The 26,574-nt window shown below is 34.1% G+C and overlaps 1 protein-coding gene across 2 annotated transcripts; it reads right to left on the reverse strand.

The window, feature by feature from the left end:
* Positions 1–1,199: 1,199 nt before the first annotated feature.
* LOC134853009 (metastasis-associated protein MTA3-like) lies at positions 1,200–26,574 on the reverse strand. Of its 2 annotated transcripts, XM_063868923.1 has the most exons (14): positions 26,502–26,574; positions 25,264–26,271; positions 19,201–19,334; positions 17,362–17,479; positions 14,882–15,121; positions 11,630–11,799; positions 9,587–9,754; positions 9,149–9,277; positions 8,657–8,909; positions 4,483–4,580; positions 3,788–3,905; positions 3,001–3,165; positions 2,168–2,311; positions 1,200–1,804 (listed from the first exon to the last, which is right to left on the reverse strand). In XM_063868923.1, exons 2-14 carry the CDS (start codon positions 25,402–25,404, stop codon positions 1,424–1,426), a joined length of 2,259 nt encoding a protein of 752 aa, XP_063724993.1. In that variant the 5' UTR covers positions 25,405–26,271; positions 26,502–26,574; the 3' UTR covers positions 1,200–1,423. The 2 variants fall into 2 exon arrangements, with proteins under 2 accessions (XP_063724993.1, XP_063724992.1); XM_063868922.1 differs by having other exon boundaries at positions 25,264–26,568.

Below are 26,574 nucleotides of genomic sequence, written 5' to 3' on the forward strand. Positions count from 1 at the left end.
CGCCAACGGGCTCGACTTGAATTATATCGGGCCGGGCCGGGCCGGGCCTCAATTATGGCGGCCCGTTAACAAGTCTGCATTTAACATAGATAAACTTACGCCATGATGAGTTGTCAATTGTTGTATTTAAGGTTCCTGTAAAGAACAACTTGGTTGTTGGTTTTAGATGCAAAAACTTTTTTAGAAGTAACTAAATAAGAAACTTCAACCAAGATAAAAACTAATACTGCAAAACTATGATTTGAATTGACAATAATCATGTATTTTTTTTTACTGAGAACGAGTTAAAACAAGTTAAATTTAAAAAAGTAAAATGTATTGATGTTTCATGGACATCGAGCATATTTTGGAATGACTAATTTTCGCTTCTATTTTGTTTCTGTTTTTTATGCAGCTTTGCAGTTACCAATTAATCATAACAAAACAAGTCATCATGAAACTGCTACCGCAAAACTGCGAGTTGAATTGTCCATTACTATGTGATTTTTTTTTTCAACTGTGAACGAATTAAAACACGTTAAAAACGAAAGTAAAATGTACTGATGTATCGTGGACATTGAGCATATTTTGAATGACTAATTTTTGCTAGCTATTTTGTTTCTGTTCTTCATTCAGCTCTGCAGTTACCAATAAATGATAACAATACAAGTCGCCATGAAACTGCTACTGCAAAACTGTGATTTTAATTGACCATTGTTATATGATTTTCTTTCTACTGTCAACGAGTTAAAACAGTGAGCAACTATTATGACTAATTTATGATATTTTGTTTCTGTTCATTATTCAGCTCTGCAGTTACCAATCAATGATAACAATACAGCCGGCATAACACTGCAACACTGTGATTTATATTGACCATAAGTAAATGACTTTTTTTCTACTGAACGAGTTAAAATAAGCTACTATTAAAACAGAAGGTATAAGGTACACCTTCGCAGTAAAAGCAGTAAATTAGCAGAGCGTTGCATTTAAAATTCGAATTTTGCTGCAATCTGATTGGCCGAAAATTCGACAACTTTATCTACTTAACAATTGCCCTTTCTTGAATGGGGGAGGCAATTGTTTAGTAGATCACAAATTGGCAACTAATTTTAATTCAACAACATTCTCGTAACCTCTAATTCCATTCTGGCAATGCGTTGTGATCTTATTAAATTTGCGCACAAAATAAAACATTTTCTTTTGCACATTTCAAATGTAAGGTCATTCATTAAAAAATTTTTATAAGTACCTCTAATAAATGAAGTTCTACTTCTTTTTTCATTAAACAATATATGTGATACAATATTTTATATTTGGGAAAGAAGTTTTTATTTGCTTCTACGAAATCATATATAGTTTTTTCTTTTAACTAAAGATATCAATTTGATAGAAGAACTTTTTTCCGCACTTCTTTCGTATTATCTTGAAAACATCAAGTTTTTTATCCTCGACCCATGTCGGGTAGGGCCAAAACACAGGGTCTGCGTCCGCATTTTTTCTGCTGGGGAACTGTCAACAAGTTGCGTAACTTCATCGTTTTCTCAGTCTGCATATAAATAACACCATCAGCTTGTTCCAGCCAATTTACTCTTTTAACTTTCGCCGCACATATTGGCAAAGATATACTTGGTAGTTTTCGTTTGAGTTGACTCGATCCTGCAAAGTTTTCAGCTTCTAGTTTGATCACCTTTTCTTCAAAGTTTCTGATCTTTTCAATCAGTTCGTCTGTTATTTTGACCTTCAGTTTTGCTCTTTCTGCTTTTAGCGATTTCGGAGTATTGCAGAGGGCTTTTATTTCGTCAACGTTGAAGTTTATCATAGCCTGGAACACATAAAAGCTCTAAATTGTGAAACTCGTAATGCTAAAAGCACAAAAAAAAAATTTGACATTTTGGCTTCATCATTTTGAACACCCCTTCCCCCAGCAAATTTCAACCCCTCCATAATAGAAAAATCACAGCCTGAATGGTTATATTTTTTGTTATTAAACTGGAGTCTAAAAAAGGAAAAAGCTGAAAATTTGCGACTTAGGATTGCGAAATATTTGTTCAAAATTAACAAAACACTGTTTTTACGAAAAAAAAAATCGATAAGTTATGTTCCCAAAAAGAATTCGCTTCAAATACATTTAAAATAACTTCAAACTATTGTTGTTTTTAACCAATAAAATAACTAAATAACGTACTTGTTTCTGAACTGTTTCGTGGTCAAATTCAGCGCAAGGTCGTCTGGCCAAAGTTTTCATAGTGTTGTAAAGAGAACTGAATTTCCTTCCATATTTGGACAGAGGAGTCGTGACTAACAGGAAACAAGTTCTCGATTTGATCGCCTGAAAAATAGGGTCGTAATAGTTTGTTATAACCATCATCCAGTTTAGTCAAACAAATTCAATGTTTTTTTTCCTGACAGTAAGTGTATTTCTTTGTGAGCCCAAGTTTACTCAGTTTGCAAATGAAATCCTTTTCAAAATATTTCTTACAACTACACAGAAGCCCAACTAACCAAATGATAATAATCAAAAAAGTTTTTCATAGTTGAAGACATTCTAATTGTTTCCATAAGCACCAGTAATATACATTTTGCAATAAAACACCACAAAAAACCTAAAGCTAAACATTTCCCTAGCTTGTATTTATTTCCACTTTTCAAAATTCGAAAAAAAAACAATCGAAAAAATTCTAAATTCAAAATTCACTTTTCAAAATTCGAAAAAAAAACAATTTCAAATGACAGAAAGACTAACTCTCCTGCAAATAAGTATCTTTGTTAGTGAGCACCAGTTGGTTCATATACAGTAAAGTAACAACTATAACTACACGCTGTACTTTGCAGCAAGTTTGTTTCAAATGAAAGACTAAATTTTTTTTACAAACAAACAAACGACCGAGGTGAACAACTTGAAATCTCCAAAACGTTATCTTGCCTGTATGTAAGTGTCTTTCTTAAGTTCAGGTTTGTTTAAATGTAGAAACAGTTTGACAAACTATTAACTTGTAAATATAATGAAAACTTGCTCGCCTGTACATAAGTGTCTTTTTTAGTGAGCACCAGTTGATGCACTGTGGCCAAGTGTCTGTGCAGTTGGTTTCTACTCTTGAACTCCTTCTTCTCGCACTGACTGCCTCTGCCCACCACTGTGCAAATGTACTCTCCGTGTGTAGCCATGTGGTTGATTAGGCGCTCCTAATCAAAATATAATGTTATTAAACTAGGATAGCTGTTACTTTGGTTGAATTATAGTAAATTAGGTATATTAAAAATAGCTTTCCCAAAAAAAACAATTATTCCATTGCGATGATTATTTGTGACAGCTGATGTTGCGGGTGGGAAAGTTTACAAAAAACCAAAACGCACCCAAAGAGTAAGTCCTCTTCATTATCAGTGTTGACAACAATGAAGCTTCGGAAAATATATTAAAACTCGTCTCTTTGTCCCCTTCCCATATTTATTTTGAAAAAAAAATTACCGTAGGAATTTGATTCAACATTTAAGACCAATTAAATGGACCGTTTCGAGAAAAAAACATTGCCAAACCAAAAAAAATGACTTAAGAAAACGAGTGGCGGTAACGTGGTGATCATCTCTTTCTCAATAGTAAGTGCACTTTTGTTGCGATGAGGCGGCAACATTAACACGCAGCTTGCAGGAAAAATTTCATGCATTTTTGGATCAGGCGCACAACAATACCTTTTTCATAAAAGTTTGAACAATACCGATGTTGATTATTTCCACTTTCCATTGTGTACTAATCAGTCTGATACTTTCTTTCAGTGATAAAAATTAGCCCTTAAATCTTAACTTTCACCTGTCTGTTGAATAGTTTCGCACAGTTTCTGCACTCGTATTTCGCACTCTCAGCACTCCCTGTTGCACTCTGCACTATGTTGCCCTCGTAGAAATTGGGCTTCACTAGTCCGCCGTACCTACATTGCAAAATGAATTTAGTAAAAAAAGTAGTTTTAAAATATTAAATTACGGACGGCAGTTATTATTAGAATATTAAATAAAACTTTGCCATCGATTTGGCTTAACTTTGCATTTGGTGGTCAATCTACGAATCCCATATTGTACAAAAAATTGTTGTCACATAGAAAAAATTTCGCAATAATTTTACTCATTCAATCCGAAAACAAATGTGTTAAATCGCTCACACTGAGGCGAAGCTGCGCTTTGCAAACTAGCAAAAAACGACAAAAAGCAGCTCTTTAAAGAGAAATAAGAAAAAGCAGAAATAAACCTCAAACCGGCAACGCGACGGATTTGAACAAATGCCACCAAAATTGGCCACGGACGCATAACAGGCGACGAACACAGCCAAAAACGAACCAGAGAACATATTTTATGAAAATTCCAATGCTACAGATTGTGATTATAGCAAAAAAGCGGCTCTTTTCCAGTCAGTCATCACTATGATTTTTTCTGAAATTCAATATTTGAAAATCTATTTAATATGACTTTTTTGGCTATTAACTGCATTAAAACGTTTTCTTTGGCTCTCACTTTTTCCAGTAAGTCCAGCAGTCGCCACATAGTCTGCACTGGTTGTTTGGACCCCAGAGAAACCAGTCAGTAGACGAGGACTCTTCTATCTCACATCCCTACAGAACAGAAAACAACTAAACTAATAATGAGATTTGATCTGAATCGGCCGAAAACAGAACTGGGGGAGTGCCTCATGCGTAAAGGATCGAATTATCAAAAGTTTTGTCAACCAATCACAGCTCAGTATTTAACGATTTGAAATAAGTAATCGATACACTCAGTCAGTTTCGGACAGTTTAAAGGGCTTAGATTGATTGATAATTTTAGCACATTTTGTCCTTCGCGCATGAGAATAGTCCCCAGTTGAACTTGTAACTTCCATTTTAAACTAATTTTTGGTACCATTTCATCAAATAATCCCATATTTATTGTATTTTTGTTATATTAGATGACAGTTTGATGACATGGTAACAAGAGGTGGTTGAAACAGGAAGTTACTAATTTCATTTAAAACAGATTTAGATCAATTTTAAAATCTGACTTAAGTTTTTAAAATATTTTTCCTAAATTAACTGAAAAAGGATAAAATATAAAAGAAGATAGAAATCAAATACAATGATGGATGATAAAAATAACTGGTTAAAAGTCAAAAATTATTCTCGTTGCAACTGTAGTTCAAATTGCTCCGGAGATGGAACTTATTATCTTATTCTTCAAAACTTGATTGAAATTTTTCGATATAAATTTGACATACTAGTATATGCCGAATAACGAAGAACTGTATAAATAGATATCGTAGATAAATAAGTTCATCGATGAAAACTTCAGCAAAAATGTTTATAAGCCAAGTCTTCGATTTCAATTAAAACCAAATGCAAAATGTTCTTTATTAAATCACTAACAATTTGGAACTTCAGTAACTTTATTTCCGATGTTGTCAGCAAAATCGAAGCTTTAACAAGAAAAGTAAATCAGCTCTAAAAAGGAAAGGCATGAGAACTAAAACTTTTTTACCCCCTGAAACAGAACATCAGCGAACTCATACAAATCATGAAATCTCTTTACTACATTTGGGCTACTCATTTTGCTTTAAATAAACAAGAACTGCTAGACTTGACCACGACACCGCTTATTTGCATACAATTTGGCATCAAAAATATTATCTAAACATTATCATCTGACAGTTTAAAAGCAGTGATGAAAGCAAACAAAAAAACTGGTTTATTTTTTGTTTCGAATTTTACGGGAAAAAAATGAATGCACATACAGCTCTTCGAATTTCAACAATAATTTATGACTGGTGCTTTTTTTGATAAATGAAACCAGCAATGCTCTGTAATGCTCCTTTGGCAGCAAATTGTATCAAACCCCACCTCTGACTCATTATTTTAAGAAAGGAACCAAACTCAAACCCAGGAGCTGCCAGGGAAGCTATTTTGAATAGTATGACAGTATATATCACAGCCTCTCCTACACTTTACACTTTAAAGTGCAGTCCTTTCTTTGTCTTTACATGACTTCATCAAGACTTCAATCGTTCGCAATTGAAATGAAACACCGAAATTTCGAACCTGTTTTTCTCAATACATAGACAACTTTTTGAAAAAAATTATTGTTGTGGAATCATGACTGAAAATGCGTTGATATAAAAACCCACTCGACCTATTCAGATGATCATTTGTGATACCTGATTTTGCGTGAAAAACCAAAAAGAACAACACAACTAAAACACACCCGAATACAAAGTTCTTACCCGTTTTCAATGGTCGAAACAAAAAGGTTGTAAGACTCTGTTCACTTTCTTACGCCGGCATGTTTTCTTGGAGTTTAGAACAGCAAAATAAATTTAACACAGCGCTGCATAAGAAACTTGCGATTTACACTTGCGATGTATTAAAAACATACAAAAACATACAAAGTTGAATAAAATTATGAACAAAAATAGGTCTACCAAAAATCATTGAAGGCAAAAATTCCAGAAATTTGAATATTAAATTAGCAACGGAGCAAAACTTACAAAAAGTAAACAAATTCGACAATCTTTGAGCAAACACTTGAATAAACTTGAATAAATGATTATATAAAAATCTTGAAGTTTTAAGTACCTCCTGAGAAAAATATGATTATACTAGAGGTCAGCTAAAGCTGGAAATACCTGTTTGACTCTTTTTGAACTTCAGATTAAGAAGGGTAGTTTTCGAGAAAAGTCAATAAGTTTGAAAAAACGGTCAAAAAACTTGACTTTTGGAGGGTAATAACTTGTTATATAAAAACAATTGGGCACAGCCGTTTATTCAAAGAGCTTTCCACAACCTGTTCTACCCATTAAAACCAAAACCTCAGATTTGGGAGGGTGATTTTGGAGAAAAGTCAAAAATTTTCAAAAAAACGGTCACAAAATCGAAAAATTGTTTTTATTTCGAGAGTCACTATTTATTGTATGGAAAAACTTGGGCGCAATCGCTTATGCAGGGGAGCTTTCCACAACCCGTTAAACTTTTTGAAACCAAAATCTCCAATGTAAAAAGTAGTTTTTGAGAAAATTCTAAAAGCTTTTAAGAAACGGTCGAAAAGTCGAAAATTTGACTTTTCTGAGGGCAATAACTTTTTGTGTAAATAAAAAAAACTGGGGGAGCGGCTAATACAGGGTAGCTTCTCACAACTTGTTCTATCCATGAAAACCAAAATCTCAAATTTGGGAGGGTAGTTCACGAGAAATTGTAGAAAACTCCAAAAATTCCTCGCACACACTTTTTCGAAGGCTGTAGAAAATGAAGTAAGGTGAAAAAAAACTAAAGGATTATACAGATAACCACAGGCACCATTTTTTTTCGATAGAGTAGTTTTTGAGAAAAACTAAATTTTTGAAAAAAAGAAAAGTTTTTCCAATGTCTAAAAAAAAAACAAAAAAAAAACCCGATCCCATTCATTTTCAAACAGGAATAAAAAATTGTTTAACTTTAGTCTCATCTGAAACTACATTGAAAAACACTTGCAAAAACTGAAGAAACATTGAACTTGCAAACACTTGAACAACACATGCACTACATTGAAAATGTTGTCATGAAAAACTTTGAACTATAAAATATATTTGTGCGATCCGGAGCAAAAAAAAACAAAAAATACAACGAAAATTGCTTACAGCACAAGAAAAAATCAGTAACGTAGCAGCTAAGACGACAATCTTTGAGCAGACACCAGTTGAGCCGAAAAAAAAACTTAATTCATGGAAAAAAAATATTTAAAGTTCGCCTAAGATTCTAAGCTGAACAACACTTGCTTCTGCTATGAATTTTGTTAACAACACAAGCAAAATCCATGATGTGGCAATTTAGTTGACAAACCTTGAGCAGACAAATGAAAGGCTGACAATTCAATTACACGAAATTTGTTTCAATTGCATAAAAACTAAAAAATTAGGGTCTGGACGAGACGCGAGCCCCATATCTTAGGATTCAAAGGCGACAGTTTTACCCTTAGGCCAATTGGGAAGGAACTTGAAAGGTGTTACTGTTCAATATTTAAGACACGGAGGCGAAGCGGTACGACAATAAAAGCATCACGAGCTAGCAGACAGGAAAGGAGAGCAACTAAGTAAACAAACGGAAACATTTTCGGTAAATCCACAACTAAAAAACTTCAAAAGCCTGGAATGCTGTTTTATTTGCGGAAAACACGTCCAGAAACACATTCCATAGCGTCTAAAAAAAACTCAAAAACAAAAAAACTGTTGTCATGAAAAACTTTGAACTAAATAAAAAAAATAGGAAAAAATAAGTTAATTAAGTAGAATTACAAATTGCAAAATGAAATTATAAAAGGCAACTTACATGGAAATTGCGTACAGCAAAAAACCTAAGATGTGGCAACTAAGCCGACAAAACAAAAGCAGACAAATAATCAGCCGACAAATTTTGGAGAATATTTCCCATTTAAAAAAAATCAGGTCCTACTCAGATTCGAACCCACGACCCCGGCTATATCTGGCGCATTCGCTACCTCCAGTCTAAGGCTACCTCTTTAACATTCTATTTTTGCTTGTTTGTTGTTTCAGACGCTACAGTTAAACATTGAATGGTTAATGAATTAAATAAATATATCATTTTGACACGCTTACTATGAATAATGGCCGTTCACAAATTTATCCTTCAGCTTTTTTCTTTGCATGAACAAATTGAATAAGCGAACTCACTTCGCATATGACCCTGTGCATAACTTCTGCTGTCCCCCCAATACTGTTCCCTGTCGACCCCCTTCCTCCTCCTTCCTTCTGATTGGTGCTGCTCGCTTGTGTCTGTATGGCAGTTGTGGTTGTTGTTCTGTTGGGGTTGTTTACGGATGAGTCAGAGGGAATGTAGACCTGCTTCAGTCTCTGGTCAACATCAGCTGCCTTCAGTCTCTTCTGTCTCATGTACCTGTCTGTAGTCTTCCACATGTAGTAGTATCTGCACATACAACAAAATACTATTTTAGCCCAAAAATAAATTATTATCATATACAATCACGCACCACGCTCATTACTCAAAAAATATGAAAAAAATTGGGCATGTCTTAGTGCACTTAAAGTTCGCTTCTGTAAAACGAGGTACAAAAATACAATAGTTGGAGGCTTTGTGGGCAGTTTTGACCTTTTTGATCGCAAAGTTTTCTTTGCAACTGTAAATGATCAGCCCCCCTCGCTTACTCTATGATGGCGTGTAGTGTCTTCCAGGGAAACATCTGCTGTTGGATGGAGAGGAAGTCCTTGCCCATCTTATCAAGTGCCTCCTCGAACAGATTCGCCTCATACACAGACCACGCCTCCATCTCGTCCCTGCATATTAAAGTTAACTTTTTTTAGTTGGCTCAACAGTTGGTTCAATTTATGGATCTAATCCCAAAGAAATGAGTTCAAATTTTGATCAAATTTCATTGCTATCTTGGTAAATTACTTTTATTTTTTTTTTCCAAAATCAAGTTTCTCCATATTAAATTCTGACTTTTTACTGATTAACGTCAACGTCACTTTTCGAACTCATTATGTGATAATTTTTCGATTTTTTAAAGTTAACAAAAGCTACGATTATATGTAGAAAAGTGCTTTTTTCAAACATTTTGCCGTTGCTTACACACATTAGCCTACCGTATGAGGAGTGGTCCTTTCTCTGTGACCAGACTGAGCATGATGTCTGTGAGGCTGTACTTGTGTCGGCTAATTTGACTGTAGGCCACCTGCACACAAGTGTCTCTACTGGCACTACATGCACTGTGCAACAGTCCAGGGTCCTTCGAGTTACCATAGGAGAGAGACCTGGATAAAAAAGTAAACGTGATTTCGGTGAGGAAATCAGCAGCACCGTGGAATCTCTGTGAGAAGGGCCAAATCACTGAAATAAACTAGAGGCCCAGCTAAAACTGGAGGTACCTGTTTGATAATTTTTGAATTTGTTGTACTGATGCAAGAAGTAGATAATTTCAAAAATTTAAAAAACTGGGCTTCACCCAAAACTTAAATTGTTGCTCTATTAAAACATGAGTGAAAAATTTTTGCGATTTTCGAATTTTCCCACAAACTTTTTTTGTACACATTTCCCGTGGTAGCTGAGAAGAAAAGTTAGTTTTTCAAGTTGTGTATCAAAATTCTGACACAGAATCGAAGTTGCACTTCGCATACACAAAGAAAATTATGACCGATAACACTACTGGGAAAATCTGAATAAGTACAACTTTGAGTCCACAATATTTCTTAAGTGACGCACGCCAATAATGAGTCTACATAATTGCTAAATGACACAAGCCAATTACGAAGCATTAGCAGTACCAGTCAATTTGAAAAAAAAAAGAAATTTACCGACTAAAATGCCTCAATTTATATAGCGGACGCATTTTAACTAGTATACGAAAAAGTTTATTAAAAACATACGACCCTGTCCAGGTTCGAACCCTCTTATTTTGTTGCGGGTCTCCTTCCCTACCTCTACGCTACAGATCCATCATATCTTGAAGCTAAACTGCTACTAGAGGCCCAGCTAAAGCTGGAGGTACCGGTTTGATATTTTTTAAATTGTTGTACTTATGCGGGATGAAGTAGGTATTTCAAAAAACTTAAGCATTGGGCTTCACCCAAAACCTTGATTGTTGCTCTATTAAAAAACGAGTGAAAAATTTGTAGTTATAGAACTTTTCCACAGAAACATGCTTCTTGTTCAAATTTTAAGGCGCAGCATCTTATGCACGGACGTTTCTCACAACCTGTTGCCTTGATTAAACCCTTGATATCAGATTGAGCTGTTTTCGAGAAGTCAAAAAGTTTCAAAAAAAAACGGACAAGAAATCAAAACATTGACTTTTCTCAGGGTCATAACTTTTGTGTAAAAAAATTGGGCGTACATGTTTAATCAGAGTAGCTTCCAAAAACTTGTTCTATCCATTGAAAACAATATCTCAGATTGGGGAGGTTAGTTTTTGAGAAAAGTAAAAAAAAAACATTATTTTCGGAGGGTCATAATTTTTGTGTGAAAGAAAAATTAGTCGTAGCCGCTTTCCAATTGGTCGTAGCCGCTTTCCACAAGAGAAAAGGAGCTTTCCACAACCCGTTTCACTCATTGAAACCAAAATATCAGATTAGGGAGGATAGTTTTTGAGAAAAGTCAAAAAGTTTCAAAAAATAAAAAATTTGACTTTTCTGAGGGCCACAATTTTTGTGTAAAAAAATTGGGCGGAGCCGCTTAAATAAGGGAGCTTCCCACAACCTGTTGTATTCATTGAACTCGAAGTTTCAAAGAATCTCAAAAAAAAACCCGATCCCAATATTTTTTTCATAATACCTGTTTTTATAAAACAGGAACTTAAAAAAGGAAAGTCAACCAGTTCTGGACAGTGTAATACAAATAAATGAAACTATTAAAATAGAGCAAACATTTGCTTCCCGTGTTAAGTAGGATTTGTGCTGAGCAAGCAAAACATTCCACTAAAAACTATTCATAATAAAGCCTGTAAAAAACTCACGGGGTGTTTCAAGAACCCAACTAACTCTTTCCAATGATAATAAGTCAAGTTACTAAAAAAGCTGTAGGCCAAAACATACCGAGTTTTCTTTAATGAGAGTCTATAATTTATTGGGGTTCTGTAATGTAGCGGGGGATATTATGGAAAAACCTCCATACTTGTACCCTTATATACTCACATGGAGTGGTCTCTCTGAGCGTGGTTGTTGTAGTCTATGGCTCTGGCCATAGTGCCCACTGCCTTCACTGCACTCACCACTCCCTCCACTTCTCTCTCACTGAGTCCCCCCTCGGGGTGCCACACTTGCTCACACAGTGGGTCTGGTCTGTACGTAGAGTCCAGGGGAATCTACAAAACTTCAATATCTCGCTACACAATTAAGTAACTGTAAATTCTTGATTTTAATGGACTGCTAATTTTTGCGCATAAATGTTTAGTGTCACTCTGCGATCGTACATCCTTGTGTCTGTTCCAGACTGATTGTAGGCAGGGGCGGATTGGAGGGGGATTGGAAAAACAGACATTAGGAACAAAGACAGTTGAAAGAGTCAACTAAACGCAAGTAAACCAAAAAATGACTAACTTATTGTTTGAATTAATTTAATTTTTCGAAATTCAAAAAAAGAGCATTATGGCTCATTGAATTTCGAGACCAAATTATGATTGATATAATCCATGTAAAATCAACCCAAAATGAGAAAAACTGAGTTAACATAATCAACATTAAATTCAAAATGTTAACATAATCAACATTTGAATCAACATAAATGCATTAACATGTATGAATACACTTCTGTATTTATTAGAGCATTTCAAGACAACTAGCGTGTAACGCACCTCCGATGCTTCGAATTTTTAACAACTCAATTTAGCCGCATATATTGAAAATAAGATCTATCCTTTGAGTATACTCTAACAGCACCAAATTACAGGGTTCGTATTAACAAATTTTGAAGGTTTTTCATTCAAGTTTTTTAATACAAATTATGAAAAACCATAAAATTTAGTGAAGTTTTGTTTAAGTTCTTTGAAAAAACTCAAAATAAACTAAGAAACGTCACATCTTATAATCCAGAAGCAATTGAGCAGTGGCATTTGGACGCAAGATTTGCATCTTCTGAGAGTACTCTTACAGTACCCAACTACAATGTTACTTAAGTTTTCTAAAAAAATTTGAAAACCAGAAAAAAAGGCACACCTCAAAAACTACCAAGATTTGAGCAGTCTTATTTGAGGACAATATACGCAATCGTTGACAGTACTCCGACAGCACACAACTACAGGGTTGGAAATTTCCATTTTGTGATTTTTTTTGTAATTTGAGTTTTCTGAACATTTCTGAAAAAATTACAAAAATCGTTATCTCGTAAGCTGAAAAACTTTGGACATTCTCAATTGGAAGCCAAACTCACCACCCCTGAGATTACTCTGACAGCCCCCAATTACAGCTTAGAAATTTCAGATTTTGAATAAGAGGTTTCATTTAAGTTTTTTGAAAAAAACACAAAAAAACGTCATATATGGAAAACTAAAAGGTTTTAAGCTGTCAACAACAACAAATGTTATTTGGAGACAACAATTGCAACTCCTGACAGTACCCTGAGAGAGCCTCACTATCGAGATGGGAACTTCAAATTTTGTGAAATATTTTATACTTAAATTTTCGGAAAAAAATCCCAAAAAGGTAATATCTCGGAAGCTGCGCAATGATATTCAGAGGTCAGATTCTCAACCCATGAGAGTACCCTCACAGTTTCCAACAACACGACTGAGAACTCTACCAAGTTTTGGAATTTTTTAAAATTTAAGTTTTCTTGAAACTTTTCGAAACAATCATAGAAAACGTCATATCTCAAAACCTACAAATAATTGAGAAGTGATATTTGGAGGCAAGATTTGCGACCACTGAGAGTACCCTTACAGCACCCAAATATAGATGAAAAATTTCAAAAATTGAAAAAATTTTTCAAATTAAAAATCTCGAAAATTGCCGTATCTCGTGAACTAAGAGGATTTATTTATTAATATATGGAGACCAGAATCAGAAAACCCGGGAAAACTGACAACATCCCACTATTGGTTTGCTAACTTCAAACTTGATGAAATAAACACTGAATTTAGACGGGAAAATCGAAAAAACCTTAACCATTGCAATATACGATATAGCTTAAACGCGTAAAAATTCTTTTGTTAAACATGCAAAAGTACTACGTTCAAAAAGCTTAAACAAGGCGAGATAGTGAAGCCCGCATTTAAATATATAATAGATTTGTATATCATATATCATCAATGCCAGTATAGGTGGAAATTGCTTCACTTAAAAATTTAGCCAACTGACAGTTAGAAAAGAGGAATAAACGCAAAAAAACTGACGTATTTTTTTACAAAAAAAAACTTAAAGAAAAAATTAATACCTTTAAAGATCTTTGAATTTTATATAAAAAAAAAAATACGATTAGTGATTTTTTGGTTGGTACTCAAACTAACCCAATTTGAAGAAACTGGATCAATCGGTAACTTTTTAATGGAGATTGAGCTAGAACAGAAACCTAACATTCCGCATCTATGAAAAGCATGCATGATTTATCTCAAAAATGTAAAATGAATCGCAACCGTAAGGAGTTTGACTACCACACCAAAAACGGATACGACAACAACCTTTCTCTGAATTGTTCCTTGTAAAAGGAACAATCAATTTTAATTTCTTCCGCTCTTTTCGGCGCCAGTTCTCAAAACTTTCTGAGCCGATTTTTTATCCTTAAGTAGCAACGTTCTGCATTACGCAAAAAAAAACTTTTAAAAATTTGGCTTCAAATTAGAAGTAAGCGTCGAATAATAATACAAAACACTTTTGCTGTTCGATAGTGGAATTTGATTTCCCTTCAACAAAGGAAATAAACTGAACTTGAGAAAAAATAAAAAATCAAACCGCAAAAAAAAGAACGGGAAAAATGATCAGCACCTATATAAGAATCTAAACTATATTCATCGACTCTTTAAAGTTAGTTAATGGAAAGCCGAAAAACTTTCAATGAATGCAAGAAAATTGGAAAAAAAATTGACTGACTTTTTTGAATTTTTTTATAGCTTTCGATAAAGAAAAAATATGACCTTAAAGCAATTTAAATTAAAAAAATCTTTTATCATTGAAACTTTTTGTGATATAATTAGCCCAGATTGAGAAATTTGGATAAAAAAATAAAGGCTTGAAGTCAGAATATTAATAGCTTTCAAACTGCATGAAAAATTTTATCACATCCGAGCACAAATATTCCTTCACTTCTTCGAAAATCGGAACAATAAGTATTCAAAAACATCATTTGAGTCTCGAAAGGGAAATTAATGTGATGAACAATGAGCTGGCCTCAATTCAATTTGGAAAGAATATTTGACAATTAAATCGATGCATGAAATCGTATAATTATCTCACCTGTGTGAAAGCAGGCACCTCCGCCTGGAACCGCATCCCAACTCTCATCTCCCCCCTGTCCGCCTGTAGTGTCTTGTGGGTGGGGTCGAACACTAGAGTATAGAAGAAGTGGTCTTGTCTTTTCAAATACGAGGCCATACTCTCCACTTCTGATAGTAAGTGGACACTGCATTTGCCTCTTATGTATTGGGCCGGGACTGTCTCACTTTGACGGGAGAGGAACAGCTCACGATGACGCAGCTAAAAAATATTAGTAATTAGAATGTTTGGTGCTTCTATAGATTTCAAGACAATTCAGATAATTTTAAATTATTAAAGAAGCAAAGCAGAGCTTCATTATCTTAGGATAAAAGCCATGTTAAGCCGCAATATAATTCCTGTTTTGAAAACAAAAATCACAAAAAAATCAAGTTTCAAGACTAACCAGGATCAACTCCAAAATCCTGAAACATTTTTTTGCCAAACTCACAACAAAGGTGATGAAATCAGTTGAGAAAAATCAGTTCTATAAACTGAAATCAGATAAAAGTAGAATTAAGCCTCCAAGTAACTAAAACTTTTCCTTTGTGACGGATCCGATCTAGCGACCTCGAGATTAGGAGCCCAAAGTCCTACCCGCTCGGCCACAGCCGCATAACGATCAACAAAAACTAGCCACAAATAGAGCAGTTAACAGTTGCTATGAAATTTCAAATGCTACAGATTTGATTATAGCAGAAGTGCCATAACTATTGCATAATGATTATAGCAGAATACAGTACGCTCGCTAAAGCTCGCAAGTGTAACCATAAATTATGATAATTCAGAGTTTTAAAACAAAAGATTTTATTCACTGCTGTGACTAAGGAGTGAATTGAAAAAAAAACAAATAAAACATGAACCGTAGAAAAAGAATTTAGCAAGAAAATGACATTTTTTTGCCCGCCAATTATCCGCATCATTTTAAAAATAATTGAAAATTTTTTCAATTACAGCAACAAATGTTTAAATCTGAGAAAAATCTACGCTTTTGAAACTTAGCTGACAAACAATAAATAACACACATCATTTTAGCTTAAAATAACATTCAATAATTTCAATATTCAACATTCAATTTTTAAAAAAATGCTTAAATCAGAAGAAAATCCGATGCTGTCAAAAGTTAGCCGACAAAAAATAACCAGAGAAACGATAGCCTGACAACAAAAAAAAACCGCGCACAGAACTTCCAATTTCAAGTAAGTAAGGCTCCTTACCGCACTCGAACACCAGACTTCGGTCGCATCAACAATGAGTGTATTTTCGAAAGAAGAAGTCGATCACGTTTCTCGTGACCTTTACACTCTTGCTGTTCGATAGTGTAGTTTACCTTCCTTTTAACAATGAAAATGCACTGAACTTGAAAAGAAATCAAAAGTCAAATCGCGAAAAATTTAATTTGAAACTGAACACATTTCAGGACTTTTTCAGAAAAAAGCGGAAACTGGAAGTAATAAGAAAAGTGAGACACTGTAAGCAAAATAATTCACGTGCACTTTTCACGGGACAAAAAGTGCACGTGAATCCAAGATTCCCGCTCGATCAATTGTTACACATTGCTGCCTTTTCCGAATAATCATTTAGTATGAGTTGTCCTTTATATGGAAAATGCGCAAGTAGTCGTTTTCGACCAAAAATCGCTTTCAACGAAGTGTTCTCTCACAAGGTAACTTCCCAAAAAGTTTTTCGCGATAAAATGTCAATCAACATTTGAATTGACAATTTGACTAATTTTCTCACATTGTTCACGAAAAAATTGTTCCCGATTTTTCCAAAGCAACTGTTGCATGAAATTTATGCCATTTGGGAAATTTTTCATTTTTATGCCATTTGGGAATTATGCCATTTGAGACGTAATCCTCTCACAATAGTACTCGCCTAATACAGCCAGCCTCAGTACTCAATTATTTTACCCTAGCTAATCGCAGAGTTAATACTGTGACTGAGCATTGCTTCGTTTATTGTCAAAGGCATTTATGCACTACGAAATCTAGTTTAGAACACGTCCAACAATCAAACGCCTGTTCAAATACAATTTTTCGCGTTCCAAACCATGACAGGTTCTGCATACACAAAAGACCCCTCTCAACTACTTTAAAGGTATTTGTCCCATGTAGAATCATGCCTTCAATCATTCTCTCTCCAATCATCAATTGTTACTTTTTCAACAAAATATTTAACCAGTTGTGGTCGCTTTCAATAGCAAATATTTAAGTACAACTGTAATTCTACCCAATTGTTATCCACATGAAACCGTAATTACGCTTGAAAAAAGTAAAACCACTGCTTACCTAACAACAAAATTTAATGACCCAGACTCATCCGCCTCCTCTAAGTGGGACCGGCTGCGGCGAAATGGATGACATCTCTCTCCCCCACGGTTGGTCTTGCACTGAGCAGGACCGGGGGCTGACAATTTTTTTTTAATTTTAAGTCAATTGGGGGGTCTCTTAAACTTTCACCTGGTGTTTCGTTTCGTCTGATATGAGTTCAGTAGACTGAACTATTTCGTTCTCCTCCTCCAAGTACGCGTAATGTTTGTCGGCCATCGAAATCAAAGAAGAGGGCATATCCCGTCTCCTAAAACAAAGTGCAAATATTCAATATATAATTATCTGCAATTCTCTTAGAAAAAAACGTTCAAAAAAACGAACCACATCAAATTGAAACCAGAATTAACAATAAAACTGAGTTTTAACTTCAGTTGGATAAGTGATAAAATATAATCGCTCATGTCTCTGAAAATGATTTCAGATTATCCAATCGTTAATATTTCTTCAAAGAAAACTCTGTATGCAAAAATTCTAAAACTAAATCGAAATTGACAGATTGCGCTTTAAAATTATCTGTGTATGTCAGAACTTTTTACACAGAGGCAAAGCGGAGCTCCGCACCACTTGCAATTAAATACAAACATAAAAAACATTAGAATTCGAAAAATAAAAAACGTTGAAAAAACTAGCTCTACCAAAATATAGCTGAAAGCGCTTAAAAAAACAGAAAAAAAAATAAAAATTTGACTAAGAGTAGAAAAACTCGAAATCAAAGTGAAATCCATGCTTAACCAAAAAGGAGAAAAAAAACAGTACCAGATGAAACAAATTCCAAATAAACGGGAAAAGAACCGACGGAAACCATGGCGAAAATCACGAGTTCAAGAAAATTATTTGAAAACAAACTACCACCGGAAATGGACTACACCTATTTAGTACCTAAATGAAAATAGTTTTATTTGAATTTTAAAGAAAATGAGCATGTCTGAAATTTACCATTCCTACACATTTGACTATTCTGTGCCTAAACTTATTTAAGGGATAAATTAAGTAGTCGATTGCAATACCCTTGCTTATCGCAAGGTTAACAACTCTTTAGGGATAGAAACAAAATATTCTGCCAGAACAAAATTCGAAAATTCAATTATCATCAGAAGAATGAACAAAAATGAACTGAAATGCACTAACACTAGTTGTTGTCGGTCCGACAAGCGAATTGGCTTGAACTTTGACATGCAAATTAATTACACGAATATCATCACACTTAGTCTCTTTAAGCAACTATAAAAGTTGTATTTCCTTCTTAGAAATCTGAAAGCAGTAATTTAACTTCAAACTGCGCGAAAACATTTTGAATTCAGAAATCAATTTTTCACCATTTCAGCCCGTAAACATAGCCATCAGACAGTTGTAAAAGATTCCTGAATGCAAGGAAACATAAAAAAACTGACTTAAATAAGCTCAATTTTCTAATTTCAAAGTAACAAATATATGGCCTTAAAATTCTTTCGATTTCTAGAAAAACTTATGCTAGACAATTGTTCAATAAAGCCATCCCAATTTGCGAAAACTGGATCAATAGGTTTTTTTTTCATTTCGCTGGAAAATCTGAACATTAAATTCAAGTTTCGAAAGTAGAAGTTGATCACGTTTTTCGAGACCTTTACGCTTATGCTGCTCGATAGCGGAGTTCGTTTTTTAAACAAACGAAATGAAAAAGAAATCAAAAATTAAACTGCGAAAAATCAAATTTAAGCGTGAGCAAATATCAAGACTTTTTCCTGAAAAAAAAACAAACAAAAAAAGAGACTAAAACCTAGATAAAAGTATTCAACACATTCATGCCTCAAAATCTAATCAACCTAAAAACAAATTTTTGACCGATTGAGAAGCTCTAAGCCATCGATATTGCCAAAATGGTTATGCATGGGTTCTACAATTGGGCCTTAGCTATAAGTGCAGCTACGTCAGCAAAACTCTTCCAGTCTACAAGACAAGGGATAGGGGGAAAATTATCCAATCACCAACCTGTAGAAGCACTGCACCTTCACTTCCACCTGAGCCCCTCCCCCTCCCCCAGATGTGCTTCCTGTAGTGCAATTAGTTCCACTTCTGCTTAGCTCCTCTACTTTCCTTATTTGGTATGGCTGACCCGCGTGCACCTAAACAAAAAAGTTTATTTGAAACGACATTACAAGAGTCATCCAATCACCAGGGAAGTTTACTAGCACGAAAAAATTAAACTGAAAGGCAAAGGCACAAAAATTTGACTTTTCACAATATATAACAAAATTTTCAAGTTCAAGATGAATTCATTCTCAAAATTGATATCGAAGGAGCTGAGTATAACGTGATCGAAAAATTCCTGGACGACAAAAACTTCAAACTCGGGGACACATTTTTCCTCGAGTTTTACCACTAGAAGCCGAGTGTCCAGCCAAAAACCGAAAAAGGGTCTTCGAGGGCGAATAAAGTAGGAAAAAGTTGACTCGACCTAAGAAGCGCAGTCCTGGAAAAGTTTAAGTGTTACCCTAGTCGATAGCCAATAGTTATCTTGCAAGATTCTTGACAAGGTAACTATTGGCTATCGACTAAAGTATTCTTCTAAGGGTGTATTCTTCTAACTGTAATAGTACTGCAATAGGTATTGGAAGGAACGCTTGCGAAATGAAATTGACTATAATATGCTTTTTTATTCGGTCACAAAAAGCATGACGATAGGGTTGTTCGTCTACGACTATTGTTAAATAGTGCGGAAGGCTGAAAGACACGAAAGTTACTTTAAGTGTACGCAGCGATTCACTAAATCCAAAAAAGTTTTTCCTGAGAAACAACTACGAAAACTAAATGCTGCTATTAGATAGTTAGGCAGACAAGATAGTTAGGCAGACAGATTAGCAAAACACAAATTTAACAATTATTTTTTTTGGAAAACAAAATAATATCATTTACTGAATTGTAGCATAAAAAAGTCGCATAAAAGATGCCACAAAATGATCGAAATATTCCTTAAGACGAAATCGATAAAAAAAACTATGAACAGGTGACTGAGCTTCGAAGACTTCAAGAGCTAGAGAGAAACATATTTCAAACAGTTCTATGTCACCATCTGTCAATCAACAGATACACTGGTGCTTCCTCTAGATCCTTATCGACACGCAGCTTATAAATGCTTAGCTACTCCCATTGTATCAATACCATCAATAGAAAAATCGCGTGTGATGCTGATTGAACTTTTTTCAAAGCGAAAAAGACTCGAGGGATATAATTCGAGGGAGCCGAAAAGGAGCTTCGCTATTACATCAAGCTAGACATCTAGCCCTTCTCTTATGCAAAAGGACTCCAAGTGAAACTACAATCAGACAACAGTTTTTTATTTAGACAAGAGTGATGGCATGGCCAGTATTTTTAACCAGATAATTAGCGAAGCAGTTTATCCCAGTTGTCTTAGAACAGCAAAAATAGTTCCTATTTTCAAAGAAGGAGACAAGTCTTTTCTATGCAATTGTGAAAGACCTATTTCTTTAGTTTCTGTTATAGGAAAAGTTTTTGAAAATCTATTATCGAAACGAATAATTAATTTTTTCAATAAGTTTGAAGTCTTAAGCAATAAACAGTTTGGATTTCGCAAAAAACACTCTACAGTTGATGCTATTGTGGAAACTTGAGAGATTCTTATTGAAAGCAACATACTGATGAATTGACGCACTGCACACTATCTAAAGCTCTAGATACTGTTGATAATAACACCCTTTTTCACAAAAGTCACCTTTACCGGCTCACCTTTTTCACCTTTACCTATTTCTTTAGTTTCTGTTATAGGAAAAGTTTTTGAAAACCTATCATCGAAACGAATAATTAATTTTTTCAATAAGTTTGAAATCTTACGCAATAAACAGTTTGGATTTCGCAACAAACACTCTACAGTTGATGCTATTGTGGAAACTTGAGAGATTCTTACTGAAAGCAAAATACTGATGAATTGACGCACTGCACACTATCTAAAGCTCTAGATACTGTTGATAATAACACCCTTTTTCACAAAAGTCACCTTTACGGGCTGAGAGGCGTTCCTCTTTATTTACTGAAATACTACCTCAGCAAAAGAAGCCAGAATGTTTTTCAATTGTTCGACAACAGAAGCTTCATTGTGGGGTACCTCAAAGTTCTGTTTTGGGTCCCCTGCATTTTCTTATTTATATCAATGATCTTCCAAGCATGCCACAGCACAGCGAACGCATTCTTCATGCGGATGACAGTAATATTTTTGGAATACTCAACGGAATTAACGAACTTAAAACAGATTTGGAATTAATTTACCAAGGGATGGAAAAGAAACTTACAGCAAACAAAGGAAAAACAGAAATAATGATTAATGGAATAAAAAAATTTGAAAGTTTTATCTGAAACCAAAACACGATAGAACTACAAAGTGCAGTTAAAACCTAGGATTAATTTTGCATCAAAATGTTACCTTCAACTAACATATTAAATCAGTAAGACAAAAATGCAATCGATTCATTCATTTTCTATCAAACAAGACAGTTTCTCAGCTCATCTATTCTCATTAGAATTTACAAGCAGTTTACACAACCAATATATCAATATGGTGTATTAGTACAAGGAGTTGCCAATAAAACCACTTTAAAAATTTTCAAGTACCACAAACTTTTTAATTCGAATTGCGTTTCGCCTCAAAAAAACTATAAAAAATGCTGAGAATTTGCTCAATCAACGAATTACACGTATACGAACAGCTGAAATTACCCTCTAAAGTAAAAAGACGACACCATGAAAATAATAACGTGAACAATTGTATTTCAAAACAAGAAGTAGACAAATCACTCGTTGCCACTAGAAGAATAAAATCATTAACAACAAAAAAATTAACATGAAATAACAAAAAAATCTGTGCGAATACGGACACTATCTAATTCTCTAATTAATTTCAATATGAAAATCATTAAAGAAATTTCAATCGAGCCTAGAAGTCTATAGACAAACTTATGCATAAAATCAGAGATACTTATTTAATCGAATGCGCCTACTTCAACAAATTGTTTTGGTAAAAAAAATTTCGGGTAGTTTTTTTTTAATGGACTATAAGCGACCGCCCAAAAAAAACATCGTATTAATTGAAATAAAGCAAATCAATTAGATGCAAGATAAAGGAAATGTAAGATTTTGAAATTTGATTTGTTTTTCTTTAAATCTATTATCTTTTTTCTGTATAGATGTTACTTCGATAAAACAATCAGGTCCATATAAGACAGTACTTAAAAGAAAGTTCTCAGCGGCGCTGAAATAGGTTGAATTACCTTCTGCGCTTGCTCAAATCAGTGCTCTATTAATGATAAGTTCTCTATATTGTTGGATAATTGCACTACTTGAAACAAACTTCTTTATATTCTACTGCTGCGCTTTGATGCTTAAATTTGAATGCTGCGATTCTGACTATTCTGATGTTTTTCTTCACTTTTTTGTGGACTTTATTCCATTATTTTAAATTCAAAACAAATGTTTGCAAGTTCATTAAATCAAAAATAAACTCCTTGAGATTTCCATAAACCCCTAGCCTATCCATACTCAACTAACACTTAAAGAAAACATTTATATTGAAAAAGTTTGATTAATGATTTTTCTATTTCTGTATTTTCACTTTAGTTTCTGAGTTAGTGAAAACACTTTGAGTGAAAACAATTCTTCTTGATCTAACAATACGTAAGGCCACTGTTGTTCTACAAAATATGCGCAGAACTAAGAAATCAATTCAGCACTAAATAAGCGCTGAACGATATAATTCAGCGAGATTACGAAAAAGGGATAATTATTTTAAGTCAAATCAATTGTCAGTTAAAATGCTGATATCAAACTCCGTTAATTCAATTATTAAAAAACAGAGAGGAACGCATTGTGCTCTCAGAAACATTAATAAAACAAATTTAGATTTTCTCATCCTCTCGTCTTTTCCAACTCTGCAGCAATATTCCAACTTAGATCGGAGACATTATTTTGATCATGCATTGCATGTGTTCTCTTAATGGAGAAATACATTGACAAAACTCGTTACAAGTCAAAAATCAAAATTTTTAACTATGTATAAATAATTCATATTGAAGTATTCAAATTCCTTTCAAAAATTTTGCCCCCAGTGCTAATCTCTATATCGCAATTAAATTGAGACTCAACTCAACTATCACAGTTCAAATGACAGGTCATGTAGAGAAAAGGCTATTTGTAAAAGACTATTCTGGAGAAAGAAAGTAACGCAACCATACAATTTGCTAATATTTTTTGTTCAATCTTTACTTTCCGCATTGAACTTCAGATGAGAGTTTTAGATTTTTCTAATCTGCTACTACTTCCTCTAAACCGATGTAAAGTTTTAAATAATTAAAGAAGAAATTTCAAATTATAGCCTAGAAGATGAGTATGGTTAGGCGTGAGAAGCTTTTTGAAGTTACTATATATGTTTTTTCAACTATGGCAAGGCAAAACTTTGTTTCATTTTTCCGTTTTAGTTAATCTAGCTGCGTTACTGCATTTCACCCGCGTATTTTCTACACATTGAAAATATCTTTCAATCTGTTAAAAGAGGAGCTATGAACTAAGAAATGTTAATAATGAAACATAAAGAAGCCATTGCCTTAAACTCTCAGCAACCAATCAAAATCATAGCAATTGGGAGAGAATGAAGAATTGATAAATTTTCAACCGATGTTAAACCACTTCACATCTAATTGAAATCTAATTCAATTCTTCAAGTTGATGAAAATACAAAGAAAACTTGTAATCATTTTTTAATCAGCTGTAGTATCAATTAAACCACATACATTTTCTTTAAAATGGAATTATCAAAAATACATTGGTGGACAAAATTGAAAGCAAATTCAAGTTTTTAAGGTTTAAAAAGCCTAACTTTACGAACCATTCTGAACAAAATTAACTTTTTAAAAACTTTTTTTACATCGCCGACAGAAAATGATCTGAACTACCCTCCCTGAAAGTCTCAAATTTGATTTAAAAGCAATTACCAGTACTTTTTTGTTCTGCAAAAGCCAGTAATTATTGTCTGTGCTAGCTTTTGCATCGTAGTAAAGTCTTTCTCGAAAAAGTGGAGTAAAACAAGTTGTTCATGTAACGTGAAACATTCTCAGCGAAAAAAAATTGAATTATTCAGTGTGACAACTTTACTAAACTCAACTGTTTCTTAAAATTTCACGCGTTTTGAAAAACGTAGAGCGGGTGATAAGAACTTGTATTTTCAGAACCGGAAAAAAAACAGGTAAATGCATCAAATTAAAACTTGAGACTTTGAGAGAGGGTAGTTCAGATCATTCGCTGTCGGTCGATGTGAAAGTTTTGTGAATTTTCAAAGTATATATGGCTCAAATTGGTCCTTTGAATTTGCGTTCACACTAGTGCATGAAAATTAAGCGCAATTCAGGATTTTACCTTTTATAACGCCTGTTTTTGATGTCCATTTAGGACATTTTCCTTGAAATTCAGTAAAAAATTTACATAGACAGAGCAATTAATAAAAGCTAGCCTCTACTAAATTATCAATAGTTGGTTTCAAAGACTTACTAATGTGTTCCGCTTCTGAAACTGCCAATTTTTCTCATCTGCACTAAGTTAGAAAAGCTAAAACGTCCGAGTTTAGTAAAGTTTTCACGGTAATTGTTTCCATTTTCTCGCTGAGAATGTTGCACGTCGATTGCACAACTTTCTTGCTCCGCTTATTCAAGAAAGAGTTCACTACATTACAAAACTAAGTGCAGATGAGAAAATTGGCATTTTCAGACCCGTATTACAGTGATAAGTCTTTGAAACCACTTTTCAATAATTTCATAGAGGGTAGCTCTGATCATTTGCTCTTCGTCTATGTAAAATTTTACTGAATTTCGAAGGAAGCGTTGCCCAAAATGGACATTAAAAACTGGCATTTTAGAGAGTAAAGTCCTGATTTTGCGCTCAATTTTGTCCACTAGTGTACATTTTCAAAAAAATTTCTGACTGACTTTTATATGAGAACATAAGTAGTTTTGCGGGACCTTACTTCTAAACAAGTTACCAAATCAGATAACATACCTCAAAGTATACATAGTCCCCCACTCTGTACATGTCATTACTCAGCGCGCCAATTGCACCCCCTACTCCACCTCCCCCTCCCCCAACGGCAGTTGAGAATGCCGAGTGAGCTTGACTGTTGGGAAGAGAAATAGGTGGCATCTCACCGGGATAACATCTATGGAAAGTGACTCTTAAATTTCGATGGCTGTTGAGAATGTGGTTCGAAAAATATTCGATTATTATTCTGAATTGTCTGTAATATCAGATCAGATCAATTCAAATGCGGTTTTTCAACAGATCAGTTGAAAGGTTAGATCAAGTCACATCGGGGTTACACGCCGAAATTGGGCTCAAGAATTAATATCGTTAATCCGAAACATTACCAGTTGTTTCTAAACGAGATCTTTTCTATCAACAAAAAGTAGAGAATATTAAGACAACTGAGTCTTAATTTGGAAATTGTAACAAAGTAAGAAAGATTTCATTAAACTGTTCACGACTTTTTGCTAAACTTTGAATGAAATGATTTCATTCAGAGTGTAATAACTGAATTTGGGATTTTTTCAAAGCAAAGCTGACGTTATAAACTTGAGGAAAAAAACTTCAATCACGGTTATGATATAATTGACGCAACGCTGTTCCAAGAACGAATCTTGCTGTCAATTCAAAATAGTAAATGAATATCAGAGAAAGATCGTCGCTGTTTTTTTGTTCACGTTCATATATGAACAGCTTCTAGACAATTCTTGCATACAATCATTTATTCGGTATTGTATTTCTGAAATTGATCTTCAATTTGGTCAAAACCTGTTATAAGCAAACTGAATTTGTTTTGAACTAGAGAATAATGAAGATTAATTCAGTAGTACTTAACTATCTGCAGTGACTCTGATCATTCGCTAATAGATCTGAAGTGACTCTGAATTTTCTGATCATTCGCAAAATAAAACTATGATGGAGCCGCATGCAGGAAGTTTCATTTCACAACTCAGGGTTCGAATCTGGTTGGGAACTCAGCTTCAATTGCTTTAAAGAAAGAAATATTTAATTATGTTTTTTTTTCAGTTATCAAATTCGCTTTCGTTGTCAAGCTCTGAGATTCCGAGAAACTTGATCTGTATCTTTTCAGATTGATTCGAAATTTTTTAGAATATAATAGAATAGAATTTAGTTCTACAATTGTGAATATATTTCAATTTTTTTTATTTTAAATTTTAATAAATTAGATTTCTTTCATGTGTACAGTAAAGCAACACCGCCAAGGATAGCTGTTCAGATTTGTCATTATAAACTAGGCCATTAATTTAGAGATGAAACATATTTCAACCT

Source organism: Symsagittifera roscoffensis, chromosome 8 (genome assembly GCF_963678635.1).
Source record: "Symsagittifera roscoffensis chromosome 8, txSymRosc1.1, whole genome shotgun sequence".
Classification (NCBI taxonomy): Eukaryota; Metazoa; Xenacoelomorpha; order Acoela; family Convolutidae; genus Symsagittifera; species Symsagittifera roscoffensis.